This window comes from Rattus norvegicus, chromosome 3, assembly GCF_021556685.1.
Source record: "Rattus norvegicus strain SHRSP/BbbUtx chromosome 3, alternate assembly SHRSP_T2T, whole genome shotgun sequence".
Classification (NCBI taxonomy): Eukaryota; Metazoa; Chordata; class Mammalia; order Rodentia; family Muridae; genus Rattus; species Rattus norvegicus.
The window spans coordinates 17,214,868-17,234,352 of record NC_141536.1 but is presented as its reverse complement, the minus strand read 5'-3'; the positions used below and the strand labels follow the sequence as shown (position 1 = coordinate 17,234,352).

At 42.2% G+C, this 19,485-nt stretch overlaps 1 protein-coding gene across 1 annotated transcript in view; it reads left to right on the top strand.

Annotated features, from left to right (window-relative positions):
- The window catches only part of C5 (complement C5), a 98,449-nt gene that overhangs the window by 30,533 nt on the left and 48,431 nt on the right, over positions 1–19,485 (top strand). The window contains 5 exon segments of the mRNA NM_053020.1: positions 776–985; positions 1,104–1,253; positions 2,477–2,609; positions 4,778–4,849; positions 6,101–6,298. Of these exon segments, the coding sequence (NP_444179.1) occupies positions 776–985; positions 1,104–1,253; positions 2,477–2,609; positions 4,778–4,849; positions 6,101–6,298 (763 nt within the window).

The window sequence follows — 19,485 nt, the reverse complement described above, 5'->3', positions numbered from 1 at the left end:
AGAATCTAATCCAGGACTTTAAAACCTGATCCCCAGATAAAAGTTATGTTCTATGAGTTACTCATGCATCTGTTGGATATTGTTTTAAGTTAACAATTCAATGGAGGTTTTAGTAAGTGTGAGTTTAGTTTGAAATATAGCTCTCTAGTTTTCTATTTATGCTGTTTTTGAACTAAAATCTCTATGACGTTTATAGGTAGCTCCTGAGCCTCAATGTTCTTTGCATGTGTGTGTTAGGCATCCCTGCATGTATGTTCACGGGTACATGAGAGCATGTGTGCAGGAACATATGTATGTGCCCACACACATGGAAGCCTGAAGCTGATGTCAGTCCCTACCTTGCACACTCTCCACATATCTACTGGGGCAGGGTCTCTCCCTGAATCCAGAACTTATTGATCAGCTAATCTTGCTACCCAGACTGCCCCCCGGGGATCCTCCTCCCGCCTCCTGAGTGCTAGGATTACCAACAGCTGCCACCCCTGCTTGTGTGGATTCTGGACTTGAACTCCCTGTTCTCCCCATTTTGTACCAAGAGCTGTACCTACCTGAGCATAAGTTTCTTTGGTGGAGATGAATATGCCCGCCTCGCTGGTGTGTTGTGAGAACAAAAGTGCGTTAGTAAATGTGAAACACACAGTAGAAGCAAATAGGCCAATTTCCCCCTTTACAACATAAATGTTCCAGCTTCAATTCTGCTCCAGCTCCAAATGGCACCCTAGCAAATGGGTTCCATTTCTGGTTGCTGACTGTTGTTGCTGCTGTTTAATTCCAGATTTTATCCAAAGGCAAAATTGTACAGTATGGCACAAAGGAGAAACTTCTCTATTCATCTTATCAAAATATAAACATCCCAGTGACACAGGACATGGTTCCTTCAGCGCGACTCCTGGTCTATTACATAGTCACGGGGGAGCAGACAGCAGAATTGGTGGCTGATGCAGTCTGGATAAACATTGAGGAGAAGTGTGGCAACCAGCTCCAGGTGAGACACGTCTATGGCACAGTGCCATTCTCTCGTGGCTGGAGGAGGTGGGCCAAAGCAATGGCCTTGGATTGGTTTTGTAGTCAAGTGATCTTTCCTTTTTTGAATGACCTCTTAGGTCCATCTGTCTCCAGATAAAGACGTGTATTCTCCAGGCCAAACTGTGTCCCTTGACATGGTGACTGAAGCAGACTCATGGGTGGCACTATCTGCGGTGGACAGCGCTGTGTATGGAGTCCGGGGAAAAGCCAAAAGGGCCATGCAAAGAGTTAAGTGCACTTCCGAGGTGACCATGGGGTGGGGTAGTGTCACGAAGTATGGCCACTGGTGCAGGTTGTGGGGAAGGAAGTAAGTGGGCTGTTTCAGGGTTTTACTGCTGTGAACAGATACCATGACCAAGGCAACTCTTAAAAGGACAACATTTAATTGGGGCTGACTTACAGGTTCAGAGGTTCAGTCCATTATCATCAAGGTGGGAACATGGCAGCATCCAGGCAGACATCGTCCAGGAGAGAGTTCTACATCTTCATCTGAAGGCTGCTAGCAGAATACTGGCTTCCAGACAGCTAGGACTAGGGTCTTAAAGCCCACACCCACATTGCCACACCTACTCCAACAAGGCCACACCTCCTAACAGTGCTGCTCCCTGGGCCAAGCATCACAGGGGCCCTGGCCTGCTTTTCTACAGTACATTCAACAAAGAGTTTCTTCTGTTCCTAAAGAACAGTCAGCCATCATTTTTGACTCTTCCAAATATAGGCACAAGCTCAGCTGAGGGAGATTGAGAGTCTGGGTCAGGAATGATGGTAGTTACAAAAGCAGCATGATGAACCCAGAGAGGAAACTAGGAAATCAGTGCGTTTGTTTGAATTCTCACTTAAGTCTGAATTTAGAAATGACCAGAGTCCATATGTTCCCATATGTTCCCATACGTTCCCATATGTTCCATCTATTTCCATGATATTCAGTTATTATTTCTAGCCTCTAGTTTCTTTGGAGAAGCAGAAAGAACTGAGAAATTATAAAGTTAAAAACAGAGAAGAAAGGATTTTTTTGAGTCAAAATTAAGGTCAAAATAAACCGCTTACAGTACTTTCCCACATAAAGTCTAGATCTTTTCCTTAAAAGAAAACTTAATGTTGTCTGTTAGTTCATTCCTTTATTCTTTATCACATTAATTTATACATACATATAATGTACGTTATGTAGTAAATGCATGTATCATATATACCATATATTCTATAGTATACGCTCTGGGCAATTCCTAAGATTCTCCTCATCGATGCTATTTGTGTAGGCTTCATTCTTGGCTGATCTTAGATAGGAAGGTTTTTCTCTATACACAATGGAAGGAATGAAGTTGGGAAGTGTGGTCTTTGGGCATCAGATGTATGAATCCCCATGTATTTCACAGATTTCTTGACGCGGTGTGACGAATAATTCCTTTAGTCCTTTGGAGGAATAAGCTCAGTGTTTTGCCTTTCCGGACAGGTGTTCCAAGCTTTTGATGACAAGAGTGACCTGGGCTGTGGGGCAGGTGGTGGCCGTGACAATGTAGATGTATTCCATCTAGCTGGGCTCACCTTCCTCACCAATGCAAACGCAGATGACTCCCAATACCACGGTAAGCCATTCAGCACTTTCGTTCCTGACATGTACCTCCCAGCTCACTCCTGTCCCACTTCCTAAGACTCTCAATGGCTCTGTAAGTCTCCCTTAAGGTCTTTCATTGTGTGCATGCATACAGGGAGGAGACAAGCAAATCCCTAGAGCTCACTAGCCAGCCAGAGAGTTCCAGGTTCAGTGAGACCCTGGAAGTGGAGGAAGGGGCTGGAGAGATGGCTCAGTGGGTAAGAGCAGCTGCTGCGTTTCCAGAGGACTAGGTTCAATTCCCAGCACCACAAAGCTCACAACCATCTGCAACCCCAGTTCCAGGGGATCTGATGTTTGCTCCTGGTTTCTACAGGCACCATGCATGCACACAGCTGACGTAGATACACGAAGGCAAAACATCCATAGATATCAAATAAATAAAGTCCAGACAGCTAGGACTAGGGTATTAAAGCCCACAGCCCAGTGCCACGCCTACTCCAACAAGGCCACACCTCTTAATAGTGCCACTCTCTGGGCTGAGCATATACAATGGAGAGTAATTGAACACCTGACACCTTTGGCTGTCACATGAAACTTCACACATACTAGCGTGTACACACACAAAAGAATTTTTAAGGTGTTTTTGCCGACTCTCAAGATAAGATTCGTCTTTAAGCAGTACTCAAAGCCTTCCATGATCTTCCTAGCCCTTTCTCACAATGTTCTTGGCTGGTGCTGTGTTATTTTATACCTCTGGACCTCTATCCATGGAGACTGGGTTCCCCTTATAAGCCCGTGCAAGTTAGAATAAGAATTATCTCGGTACAGTGGTGCACATCTGCAAACCCCAACCACTCTAGGAGGCCAAGGCAGGAGAATTGATCTGTGGCCAGCCTGGAAAAAACAAAGACCCCTGTCTCAAAAGTGAAAGAAAAAAATCATCTCTTCTGTGGGGTATCTTCTCTATACTGAATTAATCATGGCTCCGCCAATACACACAGAAGATTTTATAGAAACTAGATCTGTCTATACTGCAGGCATGAAGACCTTAGGTTGGATAATCCGATTTACCTTTGTGTACTACAGTACAGTATTCTATGGTTCTGTTACATTGTAACGAGTAAGTCACTACATTGTAACGAGTAAGTCCCCACATCATTGCAGGTCTTGTCTCACCTCTGGTGCCCTGAGCTGTTCTGGAGCAGTCATCACATGGCCATGGCCTTCTTTCTGTGGTTTTAAAATGTTCATAATTCTACTCAATTCCATGATGTCCGTCTTCATATTTATAATAACGTAGCTCAAAGGACAAATAAGAAAAATCGAGGCCAGGGAGGTGACCGAGTGACAGGTATTTGCAAAACCTAATGACCTTTGCAACCACTGAAGGAGAGAAGCTTCTGCTGCAAGTTGCCCTCTGGCCACCTCATGTGTACCTGCACACGAGTACACACACACACACACACACACACACACACACACACACACACACACAATGTAAATAAATATTTAGCAAAATTAGAAAAGAAAAAGATAACACAAAATAATTTGCTCCCTCTCCTCTAAATGCATAGGTAATCAGTGGGTCCAAAAAGCAGCTATACTCAAAACCAAGATCATAAAACTAAACTGGGTGACAAGATGCTGGGTCAGGGGTGCCTATTTGATGAACACATCACATTCAAAGGTGTGAATTCATGGAGCCTAATTTGTTTCTTTTTCTTTTTCTTCATTCTTCTCTCATACAATACACCCCTACTGCAGCGTCCCCTCCTTCCACCTCTCCCAGATTCTTACCAGCTCCCCTCTCCCCCAGATCCACTCCTCTTCCTTTTTCCTTCAGAAACAAGCAGGTTTCCTTGCCTGAACACTACATAATGAAATTCAATAAGATTAGCCACAAACCCCATATCAAGGCTGGATGAGGTAACCCAGTAGGAGGAAAATCATTCCAAGAGCAGGCGAAAGAGTCAGAGACACCCCCTCTCTCGTTGTTAGGAGTCCCACAAAATCCCAAGGTATACAACCACAGCACGTGTACAAAGGAGATGGCGCAGACCCCTGCAAGAAACCTGATCCAAATCAGCCTCCGTGGAGGCTTGTCACACCCACGCTGGCGCTGTTTCGAACACTTCATGACACTCATTCCGTCAGATTTTTATGTCCTTTGCCCCATGTTCTCTGTCTTTTTCTAAACAGATGACTCTTGTAAGGAAATTCTCAGGCCAAAGAGAGACCTGCAGCTCCTGCATCAGAAAGTGGAAGAACAAGGTTTGCGTAAAGTTTCTTATGATTGTAAACCATCATGATTATGTCAAAAGCTGTAAAAGTGAAATGCTGTAGAACCTCCCCCAATTCCAGATGAATAGGTAAAAACAGAGACATGTGGAGGTCTAGGTTGCCCCTTTCAGGAAATTTAGTCCAAACAAAGTCAATATTCCCCAGGCTATAACCTTGACTCAAAACTCCCCGCCTCTTCTGTTTGTACCTTTACAGCTGGAGAGACAGTGTAGAGCTCACCCAGCAGGCACAGCCCTGGGCTCAATTTTCCTCTTGGAGTGAAAGGGAAGCATTTCTAGCTCTAAAAGTGAAAAAGTATTGACTTTTATTCCTCCCAAGTGTTTCCTTTCTACAAACTTCACCTGGTAATTAAAAACATGCTCTTTGGCTTTGCATTTGTAAAACCTATTGCTTTTATATACATAACAGTTATATCAGCTTTCTCAACCTGCGGGTCGAGACCCCTTTGGGAGGGGGCCTCAAATAACCCATTCATGCCGAGTGCCTAAGACCATTGAAAAACAGATATTTACATTATGATTCATAACAATAGCAAAATAAAGTTATAGAGTAGCAACAAAAGTAACTTTATGGTCGGGGGTCATCACACAAACTGTATGAAAGGGTGACAGCATTAGGAAAGTTGAGAATCACTAACTTAGGTTATTCTTTATAAAATACAGCTAGTGAAAATTATTCAAATGGTAGTAAGATAATTAAACATCTTTTTGTAATACGCTTTAATTTTACTATTTATTTACATGTTAACATGTAAAGAATACAAACCGAGAGGAGTTATCTAGACAAGTTCATCGATTTTGATGCTATTACTAGGAGAGTACTTAGGAAACAGGATGATCACCTCACTGAAAGTCTATAAGCCGCGTAGGAAAAATGTTAGAAAAAGCAGGGTATCTAGTTATAATGACAAAAGCCATCTCAAAATATGGCAATGTATCCTGAATGTTTCATTTGTTTTACTCAAAAGGGGTTGAAGTCTTTTGAAAGTTAGTATTTGGCTTACTTGCTGGGGTCCTTCGACCGTTCAGTATGAGTTGGAGCAGACGACAGGACACGTTATCCCTGTCTTTGGAGACAGTCCAGGGAGAGGCTGGTTAGTTGGCCAGCTGGGGCTGCTGAGTGAGGGGTGATCTGATGACAGGGAACCAAATATACCTTGAGAGTTCTAAATCTGAGATGCCACGGCTGCGTATAAGGGTTCGGATGTTGCCACCATTTCAGCTGCTAAATACAAACACCGTGTGCCCAAGAAATGCTGTTATGATGGAGCCCGAGAAAACAAATACGAAACCTGTGAGCAGCGAGTTGCCCGGGTGACCATAGGCCCACACTGCATCAGGGCCTTCAACGAGTGTTGTACTATTGCGGATAAGATCCGAAAAGAAAGCCACCACAAAGGCATGCTGTTGGGAAGGATCCGTAAGTATGAGTTTTCTTTTACTGGAATTCTATGATACGGGAGAGTCTGTGGACATGGATGCTGCTAAGAAAGGTAGCTTTGATGCTTCAATTAAAAACGAGAAGTGGAAAAGAGAACTCATGTGCATCCAAATACTTCCCTTATTCTTTGGGATCTGGAATAATACAGTGCCTGGGCCATTTGGGATCCAGATCCAGTGTAACTCTAAAGCCAGCTCATCCCCAAAGCTTGAGTGATGGTTTCTCTCGTGAGCCTCAAGCCTTGCTTGGATATCAGCAGTATATGCTTGAACTCTAGAAGTCTAGGGTTCTGTTACACTGTATCCATTGAAAATAAAGTTTGTGTTTTCACTGACCAAACACAGCAGAAGACTTCTAAATTGAGCAAAACGTTAAGTTTGCTTGTGACTGGAAGACTTGTTTCCGTTTCCGCCATCAATGTGATTTTGAGACTCTATAAAACTTTCTATGTGTCCAAAACTTTTAGGACCTTCATTTATGCATCAGTTTTAAGAAAAGAAGCAAGAGGGAAATGGCATCTCCTCTTTTCTACTCTGTTTTGCTTAGCTGTGTATTTTAAGTGATGTCTATCTCCATGGATACATTCTACAGACGTAAATGGTATTGCAATTAAAAAAAAAAAAACCCAAACACGCTATTAGGGATCATTTTGTCATAACCCGGTACACTAACTTGTCTCCCAGTTTTTGCTTCTCCAAGTGTAATCCTGATGAATAATCCAGTATAATTTTTTTTTACTGCCCAGTTTTTTAACTGCCATCTTCCAGTTGACTTTAGCTACATGGTACCCACCCTGGACAGCCCTTCCTGCCTGCTAAGCCTACTCCCCACTCTAGACAGCATGGCCTCCCCACGGTCTGATCTGCATAGCCATCAGCCTTCAGGGCTGTGTGGCTCCCTGCCTTGCCTGGTGTGTGAACAGCCCTGGTTTGTCAGGAGTTGGGACAGGTCAGAGCCAGCTTGCTTTGCTCAGGGATTCAGGGGCATGCTAATGTCTGGGAGTGGCTGTTTCCCATAGTGTCTCTGGTTTTTAGATTTCTGAGACTCAGTGTGACTCCAAAGCAGCTTTTAGTCCACCTTGGAAGGGAACAGAGGTTCCATCCGCCTTATAAATGGAAATAGAAATTACCAATTAAGCCAGAAATTGCAGGAAATCCCATGTGTTCTGATATAAACATGTCAAAATCACAAAAGTACAAATAATTTCGTAGACTCAGGATGTTTTGTAAAAATCTCAGAAAGATAAAACATTCGATAGGAAACAAATCCCCAGCTATCCCTTTGCTGTTTCAATACAGGAGCATAAAGGCTCATCTCTAAAACCATTAAGCAATGCCGTACTGACCTTTTTCGAAGGCCTGTAGGTCATAATGAATAGTTTTACTTAAAAGTTCACCTGTAAGCAGAATTTTTTATTGGATTTTTTAAAATTTACATTTCATATGCTATCACCTTTCCCAGTTTCTCATCCGTAAACCCTCTATCCCATCCCCCTCCCCCTGCTTCTACGAGGGTGTTCTCCCCACTCCCAACCCCTTCTGGCCTCCCTGCCCTGACAGTCCCCTACATTGGGGGGTCCAGCCATGACAGGACCAAGGGCTTCTCCTCCCATTGGTGCCCAAAAAGGCCATCCTCTGCTACATATGCAGCTGGAGCCATGGGTCTGTCCATGTGTGCTCTTTGGATGGTGGTTTAGTTTGGATGGTGGGAGCTCTGGTTGGTTGGTATTGATGCTCTTATGGGGTTGCAAACCCCTTCAGCTCCTTCAATCCTTTCTCTAACTCCTCCATTGAGGACCCCATTCTCAGTTCAATGGTTGGCTGTGAGCATCCGCCTCTGTATTTGTCTTGCTCTGGCAGAGCCTCTCAGGAGACAGCTATATCAGACTCCTGTCAGCTTGCACTTCTTGGCATCAACAATATTGTCTAGATTTGGGGGCTGTATATGGGCTGGATAGCCAGGTGGGACAGTCTCTGGATGACATTTCCTTCAGTCTCTGCTACAAACTTTATTTCCATATTTCCTCCTGTAATATTTTTGTTCCCCCTTCTAAGAAGGACTGAAGCATCTGCACTTTGGTTGTCCTTCTTCTTGAGCTTCATGTGGTCTGTGGATTGTATCCTGGGTAACCCAAGCTTTTGGACTAATATCCACTTATCAGTGAGTGCATACCACATGTGTTCTTCTGTGATTAAGTTACCTCACTCAGGATGATATTTTCTAGTTCCATCCATTTGCCTATGAACTTCATGAAGTCATTGTTTTTAATAGCTGAGTAGTCTCCATTGTGTAAATATACCACATTTTCTGTATCCATTCCTCTGTTGAGGGAATCTGGGTTCTTTCTAGCTTCTGGCTATTATAAATAAGGCTGCTATGAACATAGTGGAGCATGTGTCCTTGTTATATGTTGGAGCATCTTTTGGGTATATGCCCAGGAGTGGTATAGCTGGGTCCTCAGGTAGTACTATATCCAGTTTTCTGAGGAACCTCCAGACCGATTTCCAGAGTGGCTGTACCAGCTTGCAATCCCACCAACAATGGAGGAGTGTTCCTCCTTTCTCCACATCTTTGCCAGCATCTGCTGTCACCTGAGTTTTTGATCTTAGCCATTCTGACTGGTGTGAGGTGGAATCTCAGGGTTGTTTTGATTTGCCTTTCCCTGATGACTAAGGATGTTGAACATTTCTTTAGGTGCTTCTCCGACATTGGATATTCCTCAACTGAGAATTCTTTGTTTAGCTCTGTACCCCATTTTTAATACGATTATTTGGTTCTCTGGAGTCTAACTCCTTGAGTTCTTTGTATATATTAGATATTAGCCCTTTCTCAGATGTAGGATTGGCAAAGATCTTTTCCCAATCTGTTGGTTGCTATTTTGTCCTAATGAAAGTGTCCTTTGCCTTACAGAAGCTTTGCAGTTTTATGAGGGCCCATTTGTTGATTCTTGATCTTCGAGCATAAGCCATTGGTTCAGGAAAATTTCCCCAGTGCCCATGTGTTTGAGGCTTTTCCCCACTTTATCTTCTATTAGTTTGAGTGTATCTGGTTTTATGTGGAGGTCCACATGATCCACTTGGACTTAAGCTTTGTACAGGGTAATAAGCATAGATCGATCTGCATTCTTCTACATGCTGACCTCCAGTTGAACCAGCACCATTTGCTGAAAATTCGGTCCTTTTTCCATTGGATGGTTCCAGCTCCTTTGTCAAAAATCAAGTGATCATAGATATATGAGTTCAATTCTATTCCATCGATCTACCTTCCTCTCTCTGTACCAATACCATAGAGTTTTTAATCACTATTGCTGTGTAATACTGCTTGAGGTCAGGGATGGTGATTCCCACAGAAGTACTTTTATTGTTGAGCATAGATTTCACTATCCTGGGTTTTTTGTTATTCCAGATGAATTTGCAAATTGTTCTTTCTAACTCTATGAAGAATTGAGTTGGAATTTTGGTGGGGATTGAATCTGTAGATTGCTTTTGGCAAATGGCCATTTTTACTATGTTATTCCTGCCAATTCATGAGCATGGGAGGTCTTTCCATCTTTTGAGATCTTCTTCAATTTCTTTCTTCACAGACTTGAAGTTCTTGTCATACAGATCTTTCACTTGCTTGACTGGAGTCGCACCAAAGTATTTTATGTTATTTGTGACTATTGTTAAGGTTTTCATTTCCCTAATTTCTTTCTCAGCCTGTTTATCCTTTGAGTAGAGGAAGGTGGCTGATTTGTTTGAGTTAATTTTATACCCAGCCACTTTGCTAAAGTTCTATATCAGGTTTAGTAGTTCTCTAGTGGAAGTTTTGGGGTTACTTAAGTATACAATCATATCATCTGCAAATCGTGATATTTTGGCTTCTTCCTTTCCAAACTGTATCCCTTTGACCTCCTTTTGTTGTTTGACTGCTCTGGCTATGACTTTGAGTACTATATTGAAAAGTAGGGAAAGAGCGGGCAGCCTGGTCTAGTCCCTGATTTTAGTGCAATTGTTTCAAGTATCTGTCCATTTGGTTTAATGTTGACTACTGGTTTGCTGTATATTGATTTTCCTATGTTTGGGTATGGGTCTTGAATTCCTGATCTTTCCAAGACTTTTATCATGAAGGGGTGTTGAATTTTGTGAAATGCTTTCTCAGCATCTAATGAGATGATCGTGTAGGCTTTTTTTCTTTGAGTTTGTTTATATAGTGGATTACATTGATGGATTTCTTTATATTAAACCGTCCGTGCATCCCTGGGATGAAGCCTACTTGATCTTGAGGGATGATTGTTTTGATGTGTTCTTGGATTCAGTTTGTGAGAATTTTATTGAGTAATTTTGCATCGATGTTCATAAGGGAAATTGGTCTGAAGATTTCTTTCTTTATTGGGTCTTTGTGTGGTTTAGGTATAAGAGTAATTGTAGCTTCATAGAAGGAATTGGATAGTGCTCCTTTTGTTTCTATTTTGTGGAATAGTTTAGACAATATTGGTATTAGGTATTTGTCCATTTCATCCAGATTTTCCAGTTTTGTTGAGCATAGGCTTTTGTAGTAGGATCTGGTGACTTTTTTTTTTTAAATTTCCTCAGTTTCTGTTGTTATGTCTCCCTTTCATTTCTGATTTTGTTAATTTAGATACTCTCTCTGTGTATCCTCTGGTTAGTCTGGCTAAGGGTTTATCTATCTTGTTGATTTTCTCAAAGAACTAGCTCCTTGTTTTGTATAGTTATTTTTGTTTCTACTTGGTTGATTTCAGCCCTGAGTTTGATTATTTCCTGCCCTCTACTCCTCTTGTGTATATTTGTTTCTTTTTGTTCTAGAGGTTTTAGGTGTGCTGTCAAGCTTCTAGTGTATGCACTCACCAGTTTCTTTTTCGAGGCACTCAGAGCTATGAACTTTCCTCTTAGCACTGCTTTCTTTGTGTCCCATACGTTTGGGTATGCTGTGCCTTCATTTTCATCAAATTCTAAAGTCTTTAATTTCTTTCTTTATTTCTTCATTGACCAAGTTATCGTTAAGTAGAGCATTGCTCAGCTTCCATGTGTATGTGAGCTTTCTGTCGTTTTTGTTGTTATTGAAGACCAACCTTAGTCTATGGTGATCTGATAGGATGCATGGGATTATTTCAATCTTCTTGTATCTGTTGAGACCTGTTTTGTGGCCAATTATATGGTCATTTTTGGAGAAGGTACCATGAGGTGCTGAGAAGAAGGCATATCCTTTTGTCTTAGGATGAAATGTTCTACAGATACCTGCTAAGTCATTTGGTTCATAATGTCCATTAGTTTCTTTGTATCTCTGTTTAGTTTCTGTTTCCATGATCTGTCCATTGCTGAGAGTGGGTTGTTGAAGTCTCTCACTATTATTGTGTGAGGTGCAATGTGTGCTTTGAGCTTTACTATGGTTTCTTTTATGAATGTAGGTGCCCTTGCATTTGGAGCATAGATATTAAGAATTGAGAGAGTTCATCTCGGTGGACTTTTCCTTTGATGAATGTGAAGTGTCCTTCCTTATCTTTTTTGATGACTTTTGGTTGAAAGTTGATTTTATTTGATGTTAGAATACCTACTCCAGCTTGTTTCGTGGGATCATTTGCTTGGAAAATTGTTTTCCAGCCTTTTACTCTGAGGTAGTGTCTGTCTTTGTCACTGAGGTGTATTTCCTGTATGCAGCAAAATGCTGGATCCTCTGTATGTATCCAATCTGTTAGTCTATGTCTTTTTTTTTTATTTTAGGATTTATTTATTTATTTTATGTGAGTACATAGTCACTGTCTTCAAACACATCAGAAGAGGCCTTTGCATCAATTCCCCATTACACATAGTTGTGAACCACCATGTGGTTGCTGGGAATTAAACTCAGGACCTCTGAAAGAGCAGTCAGTGCTCTTAACCACTAAGCCATCTTTCCAGCCTGGTCAATAATTCTTTTTTTTTTTTATTAACTTGAGTATTTCTTATATACATTTCAAGTGTTATTCCCTTTCCCGGTTTCCGGACAAACATCACCCTCCCCCCTCCCCTTCCTTATGGGTGTTCCCCTCCCAAACCTCCCCCCATTGCCACCCTCCCCGCATAGTCTAGTTCACTGGGGGTTCACTCTTAGCAGGACCCAGGGCTTCCCCTTCCACTGGTGCTCTTACTAGGATATTCATTGCTACCTATGGGGACAGAGTCCAGGGTCAGTCCATGTATAGTCTTTAGGTAGTGGCTTAGTCCCTGGAAGCTCTGGTTGCTTGACATTGTTGTACTTTTGGGGTCTCGAGCACCTTCAAGCTCTTCCAGTTCTTTCTCTGATTCCTTCAACGGGGGACCTATTCTCAGTTCAGTGGTTTGCTGCTGGCATTCGCCTCTGTATTTGCTGTATTCTGGCTGTGTCTCTCAGGAGCGATCTACATCCGGCTCCTGTCGGTCTGCACTTCTTTGCTTCATCCATCTTGTCTAATTGGGTGGCTGTATATGTATGGGCCACCTGTGGGGCAGGCTCTGAATGGGTGTTCCTTCAGTCTCTGTTTTAATCTTTGCCTCTCCCTTCCCTGCCAAGGGTATTCTTTTTCCTCATTTAAAGAAGGAGTGAAGCATTCACATTTTGATCATCCGTCTTGAGTTTCCTTTGTTCTAGGGATCTAGGGTAATTCAAGCATTTGGGCTAATAGCCACTTATCAATGAGTGCATACCATGTATGTCTTTCTGTGAGTGGGTTAGCTCACTCAGGATGATATTTTCCAGTTCCAACCATTTGCCTACGAATTTCATGAACTCGTTGTTTTTGATAGCTGAGTAATATTCCATTGTGTAGATGTACCACATTTTCTGTATCCATTCCTCTGTTGAAGGGCATCTGGGTTCTTTCCAGTTTCTGGCTATTATAAATAAGGCTGCAATGAACATAGTGGAGCACCTGTCTCTTTTATATGTTGAGGCATCTTTTGGGTATATGCCCAAGAGAGGTATGGCTGGATCCTCAGGCAGTTCAATGTCCAATTTTCTGAGGAACCTCCAGACTGATTTCCAGAATGGTTTTACCAGTCTGCAATCCCACCAACAATGGAGGAGTGTTCCTCTTTCTCCACATCCTCGCCAGCATCTGCTGTCACCTGAGTTTTTGATCTTAGCCATTCTCACTGGTGTGAGGTGAAATCTCAGGGTTGTTTTGATTTGCATTTCCCTTATGACTAAAGATGTTGAACATTTCTTTAGGTGTTTCTCAGCCATTCGGCATTCCTCAGCTGTGAATTCTTTGTTTAGCTCTGAACCGCATTTTTTAATAGGGTTATTTGTTTCCCTGCGGTCTAACTTCTTGAGTTCTTTGTATATTTTGGATATAAGGCCTCTATCTGTTATAGGATTGGTAAAGATCTTTTCCCAATCTGTTGGTTGCCGTTTTGTCCTAACCACAGTGTCCTTTGCCTTACAGAAGCTTTGCAGTTTTATGAGATCCCGTTTGTCGATTCTTGATCTTAGAGCATAAGCCATTGGTGTTTTGTTCAGGAAATTTTTTCCAGTGCCCATGTGTTCCAGATGCTTCCCTAGTTTTTCTTCTATTAGTTTGAGTGTGTCTGGTTTGATGTGGAGGTCCTTGATCCACTTGGACTTAAGCTTTGTACAGGGTGATAAGCATGGATCGATCTGCATTCTTCTACATGTTGCCCTCCAGTTGAACCAGCACCATTTAATGAAAATGCTATCTTTTTTCCATTTAGTGGTTTTGGCTCCTTTGTCAAAAATCAAGTGACCATAGGTGTGTGGGTTCATTTCTGGGTCTTCAATTCTATTCCATTGGTCTATCTGTCTGTCTCTGTACCAATACCATGCAGTTTTTATCACTATTGCTCTGTAATACTGCTTGAGTTCAGGGATAGTGATTCCCCCTGAAGTCCTCTTATTGTTGAGGATAGCTTTAGCTATCCTGGGTTTTTGTTATTCCAGATGAATTTGCAAATTGTTCTGTCTAACTCTTTGAAGAATTGGATTGGTATTTTGATGGGGATTGCATTGAATCTGTAGATTGCTTTTGGTAAAATGGCCATTTTTACTATATTAATCCTGCCAATCCATGAGCATGGGAAATCTTTCCATCTTCTGAGGTCTTCTTCAATTTCTTTCCTCAGTGTCTTGAAGTTCTTATTGTACAGATCTTTTACTTGCTTGGTTAAAGTCACACCGAGGTACTTTATATTATTTGGGTCTATTATGAAGGGTGTCGTTTCCCTAATTTCTTTCTCGGCTTGTTTCTCTTTTGTATAGAGGAAGGCAACTGATTTATTTGAGTTAATTTTATACCCAGCCACTTTGCTGAAGTTGTTTATCAGCTTTAGTAGTTCTCTGGTGGAACTTTTGGGATCACTTAAATATACTATCATGTCGTCTGCAAATAGTGATATTTTGACCTCTTCTTTTCCGATCTGTATCCCCTTGATCTCCTTTTGTTGTCTGATTGCTCTGGCTAGAACTTCAAGAACTATATTGAATAAGTAGGGAGAGAGTGGGCAGCCTTGTCTAGTCCCTGATTTAAGTGGGATTGCTTCAAGTTTCTCTCCATTTAATTTAATGTTAGCAACTGGTTTGCTGTATATGGCTTTTACTATGTTTAGGTATGGGCCTTGAATACCTATTCTTTCCAGGACTTTTATCATGAAGGGGTGTTGAATTTTGTCAAATGCTTTCTCAGCATCTAATGAAATGATCATGTGGATCTGTTCTTTCAGTTTGTTTATATGATGGATCACGTTGATGGTTTTCCTTATATTAAACCATCCCTGCATGCCTGGGATGAAGCCTACTTGATCATGGTGGATGATTGTTTTGATGTGCTCTTGAATTCGGTTTGCCAGAATTTTATTAAGTATTTTTGCGTCGATATTCATAAGGGAAATTGGTCTGAAGTTCTCTTTTTTTGTTGGGTCTTTGTGTGGTTTAGGTATAAGAGTAATTGTGGCTTCATAGAAGGAATTCGGTAGGGCTCCATCTGTTTCAATTTTGTGGAATAGTTTGGATAATATTGGTATAAGGTCTTCTATGAAGGTTTGATAGAATTCTGCACTAAACCCATCTGGACCTGGGCTCTTTTTGGTTGGGAGACCTTTAATGACTGCTTCTATTTCCTTAGGAGTTATGGGGTTGTTTAACTGGTTTATCTGTTCCTGATTTAACTTCGATACCTGGTATCTGTCTAGGAAATTGTCCATTTCCTGAAGATTTTCAAGTTTTGTTGAATATAGGTTTTTATAGTAAGATCTGATGATTTTTTGAATTTCCTCTGAATCTGTAGTTATGTCTCCCTTTTCATTTCTGAATTTGTTAATTTGGACGCACTCTCTGTGTCCTCTCGTTAGTCTGGCTAAGGGTTTATCTATCTTGTTGATTTTCTCAAAGAACCAACTTTTGGTTCTGTTGATTCTTTCTATGGTCCTTTTTGTTTCTACTTGGCTGATTTCAGCTCTGAGTTTGATTATTTCCTGCCTTCTACTCCTCCTGGGTGTATTTGCTTCTTTTTGTTCTAGAGCTTTTAGGTGTGCTGTCAAGCTGCTGACATATGCTCTTTCCTGTTTCTTTCTGCAGGCACTCAGCGCTATGAGTTTTCCTCTTAGCACAGCTTTCATTGTGTCCCATAAGTTTGGGTATGTTGTACCTTCATTTTCATTAAATTCTAAAAAGTTTTTAATTTCTTTCTTTATTTCTTCCTTGACCAGGTTATCATTGAGTAGAGCATTGTTCAATTTCCACGTATATGTGGGCATTCTTCCCTTATTGTTATTGAAGACCAGTTTTAGGCCGTGGTGGTCCGATAGCACGCATGGGATTATTTCTATCTTTCTGTACCTGTTGAGGCCCGTTTTTTGACCAATTATATGGTCAATTTTGGAGAAAGTACCATGAGGAGCTGAGAAGAAGGTATATCTTTTTGCTTTAGGATAGAATGTTCTATAAATATCCGTTAAGTGCATTTGGCTCATGACTTCTCTTAGTCTGTCTACATCTCTGTTTAATTTCTGTTTCCATGATCTGTCCATTGATGAGAGTGGGGTGTTGAAATCTCCCACTATTATTGTGTGAGGTGCAATGTGTGTTTTGAGCTTTAGTAAGGTTTCTTTTACATATGTAGGTGCCCTTGTATTTGGGGCATAGATATTTAGGATTGAGACTTCATCTTGGTGGATTTTTCCTTTGATGAATATGAAGTGTCCTTCCTTATCTTTTTTGATGACTTTTAGTTGAAAATTGATTTTATTTGATATTAGAATGGCTACTCCAGCTTTCTTCTTCTGACCATTTGCTTGGAAAATTGTTTTCCAGCCTTTCACTCTGAGGTAATGTCTGTCTTTGTCTCTGAGGTGTGTTTCCTGTAGGCAGCAGAATGCAGGGTCCTCGTTGCGTATCCAGTTTGTTAATCTATGTCTTTTTATTGGGGAGTTGAGGCCATTGATATTGAGAGATATTAAGGAATAGTGATTATTGCTTCCCGTTATATTCATATTTGGATGTGAGGTTATGATTGTGTGCTTTCATTCTCTTTGTTTTGTTGCCAAGATGATTAGTTTCTTGCTTCTAGGGTATAGCTTGCCTCCTTATGTTGGGCTTTACCCTTTATTATCCTTTGTAGTGCTGGATTTGTAGAAAGATATTGTGTAAATTTGGTTTTGTCATGGAATATCTTGGTTTCTCCATCTATGTTAATTGAGAGTTTTGCAGGATACAGTAACCTGGGCTGGCATTTGTGTTCTCTTAGGGTCTGTATGACATCTGTCCAGGATCTTCTGGCCTTCATAGTTTCTGGTGAAAAGTCTGGTGTGATTCTGATAGGTCTCCCTTTATATGTTATTTGACCTTTTTCCCTTACTGCTTTTAATATTCTTTCTTTATTTTGTGCGTTTGGTGTTTTGACAATTATGTGACGGGAGGTGTTTCTTTTCTGGTCCAATCTATTTGGAGTTCTGTAGGCTTCTTGTATGCCTATGGGTATCTCTTTTTTTAGGTTAGGGAAGTTTTCTTCTATGATTTTGTTGAAGATATTTACTGGTCCTTTGAGCTGGGAGTCTTCACTCTCTTCTATACCTATTATCCTTAGGTTTGATCTTCTCATTGAGTCCTGGATTTCCTGTATGTTTTGGACCAGTAGCTTTTTCCGCTTTACATTATCTTTGACAGTTGAGTCAATGATTTCTATGGAATCTTCTGCTCCCGAGATTCTCTCTTCCATCTCTTGAATTCTGTTGGTGAAGCTTGTATCTACAGCTCCTTGTCTTTTCTTTTGATTTTCTATGTCCAGGGTTGTTTCCATGTGTTCTTTCTTGATTGCTTCTATTTCCATTTTTAATTCCTTCAACTGTTTGATTGTGTTTTCCTGGAATTCTTTCAGGGATTTTTGCGATTCCTCTCTGTAGGCTTCTACTTGTTCTCTAAGGGAGTTCTTTATGTCTTTCTTGAAGTCCTCCAGCATCATGATCAAATATGATTTTGAAACTAGGTCTTGCTTTTCTGGTGTGTTTGGATATTCCGTGTTTGCTTTGGTGGGAGAATTGGGCTCCGATGATGCCATGTAGTCTTGGTTTCTGTTGCTTGGGTTCCTGTGCTTGCCTCTCGCCATCAGATTATCTCTAGTGTTACTTTGTTCTGCTATTTCTGACTGTGGCTAGACTGTCCTATAACCTGTGTGTCAGGAGTGCTGTAGACCTGTTTTCCTGTTTTCTTTCAGCCAGTTATGGGGACAGAGTGTTCTGCTTTCGGGCGTGTAGTTTTTCCTCTCTACAGGTCTTCAGCTGTTCCTGTGGGCCTGTGTCTTGAGTTCACCAGGCAGGTTTCTTGCAGGGGAAAAATTGGTCCTACCTGTGGTTCCAAGGCTCAAGTTTGCTCGTGGGGTACTGCCTAAGTCCTCTCTGCTGTGGCAGCAACCGGGAAAATCTGTGCCGCTCCTTCCGGGAGCCTCCGTGCACCAGGGTTTCAGATGACGTTTGGTGTTTTCCTCTGGCGCCTGGATGTGCACAGAGTGCAGTCTCTTCTGGTTTCCCAGGCGTGTCCGCCTCTCTGAAGGTTCAGCTCTCCCTCCCACGGGATTTGGGTGCAGAGAACTGTTTATCCGGTCTGTTTCCTTCAGGTTCCGGCGGTGTCTCAGGCGCAGGGGTCCTGCCGCTCCCGGGCCCTCCCCTACGGGAACCCAGAGGCCTTATACAGTTGCCTCTTGGGCCAGGGATGTGGGCAGGGGTGGGCAGTGTTGGTGGTCTCCTCCGCTCTGCAGCCTCAGGAGTGCCCACCTGATCAGGCGGTGGGGTCTCTCTCCCACGGGGTTTGGGAGCAGAGAGCTGCTGCGGTCCGGGATCCGCCAGTGTGGGACTTCCGATAAACACAGGAAGTGCCCGGCCTTAGAGGAATTTTGCCTCTGTGTGTCCTGAGTTCACCAGGCAGGTTTCTTGCAAGGGAAAAGTTGGTCCTACCTGCAGATCCAAGGCTCAAGTTTGCTCGTGGGGTACTGCCTAAGTCCTCTCCGCTGTGGCAGCAACCGGGAAGATCTGCGCCGCTCTTTCCGGGAGCCTCCGTGCACCAGGGTTCCAGATGGCGTTTGGTGTTTTCCTCTGGCGCCTGGATGTGCACAGAGTGCAGTCTCTTCTGGTTTCCCAGGCGTGTCCGCCTCTCTGAAGGTTCAGCTCTCCCTCCCTCGGGATTTGGGTGCAGAGAACTGTTTATCCGGTCTGTTTCCTTCAGGTTCCGGCAGTGTCTCAGGCGCAGGGGTCCTGCCGCTCCCGGGCCCTCCCCTACGGGAACCCAGAGGCCTTATACAGTTGTCTCTTGGGCCAGGGATGTGGGCAGGGGTGGGCAGTGTTGGTGGTCTCCTCCGCTCTGCAGCCTCAGGAGTGCCCACCTGATCAGGCAGTGAGGTCTCTCTCCCACGGGGTTTGGGGTAGTCTATGTCTTTTTATTGGGGAATTGAGTCCATTGATGTTGAGAGATATTAGGGACCAATAATTGTTGCTTCCTGTTATTTTTGTTGTTAGAGGTGGAATTATGTTTGTGTGTCTCTCTTTTGTTTTCATTGCAAGGAGATTATATTCTTTTTTTCTGTACGGTGTAGTTTCTCTCCTTGTGTTGGAGTTTTCTATCTATTATCCTTTGTAGGGCTGAATTTGTGGAAAGATATTATGTAAATTTGGTTTTGCCATGGAATATATTGATTTCTCCATCTATGT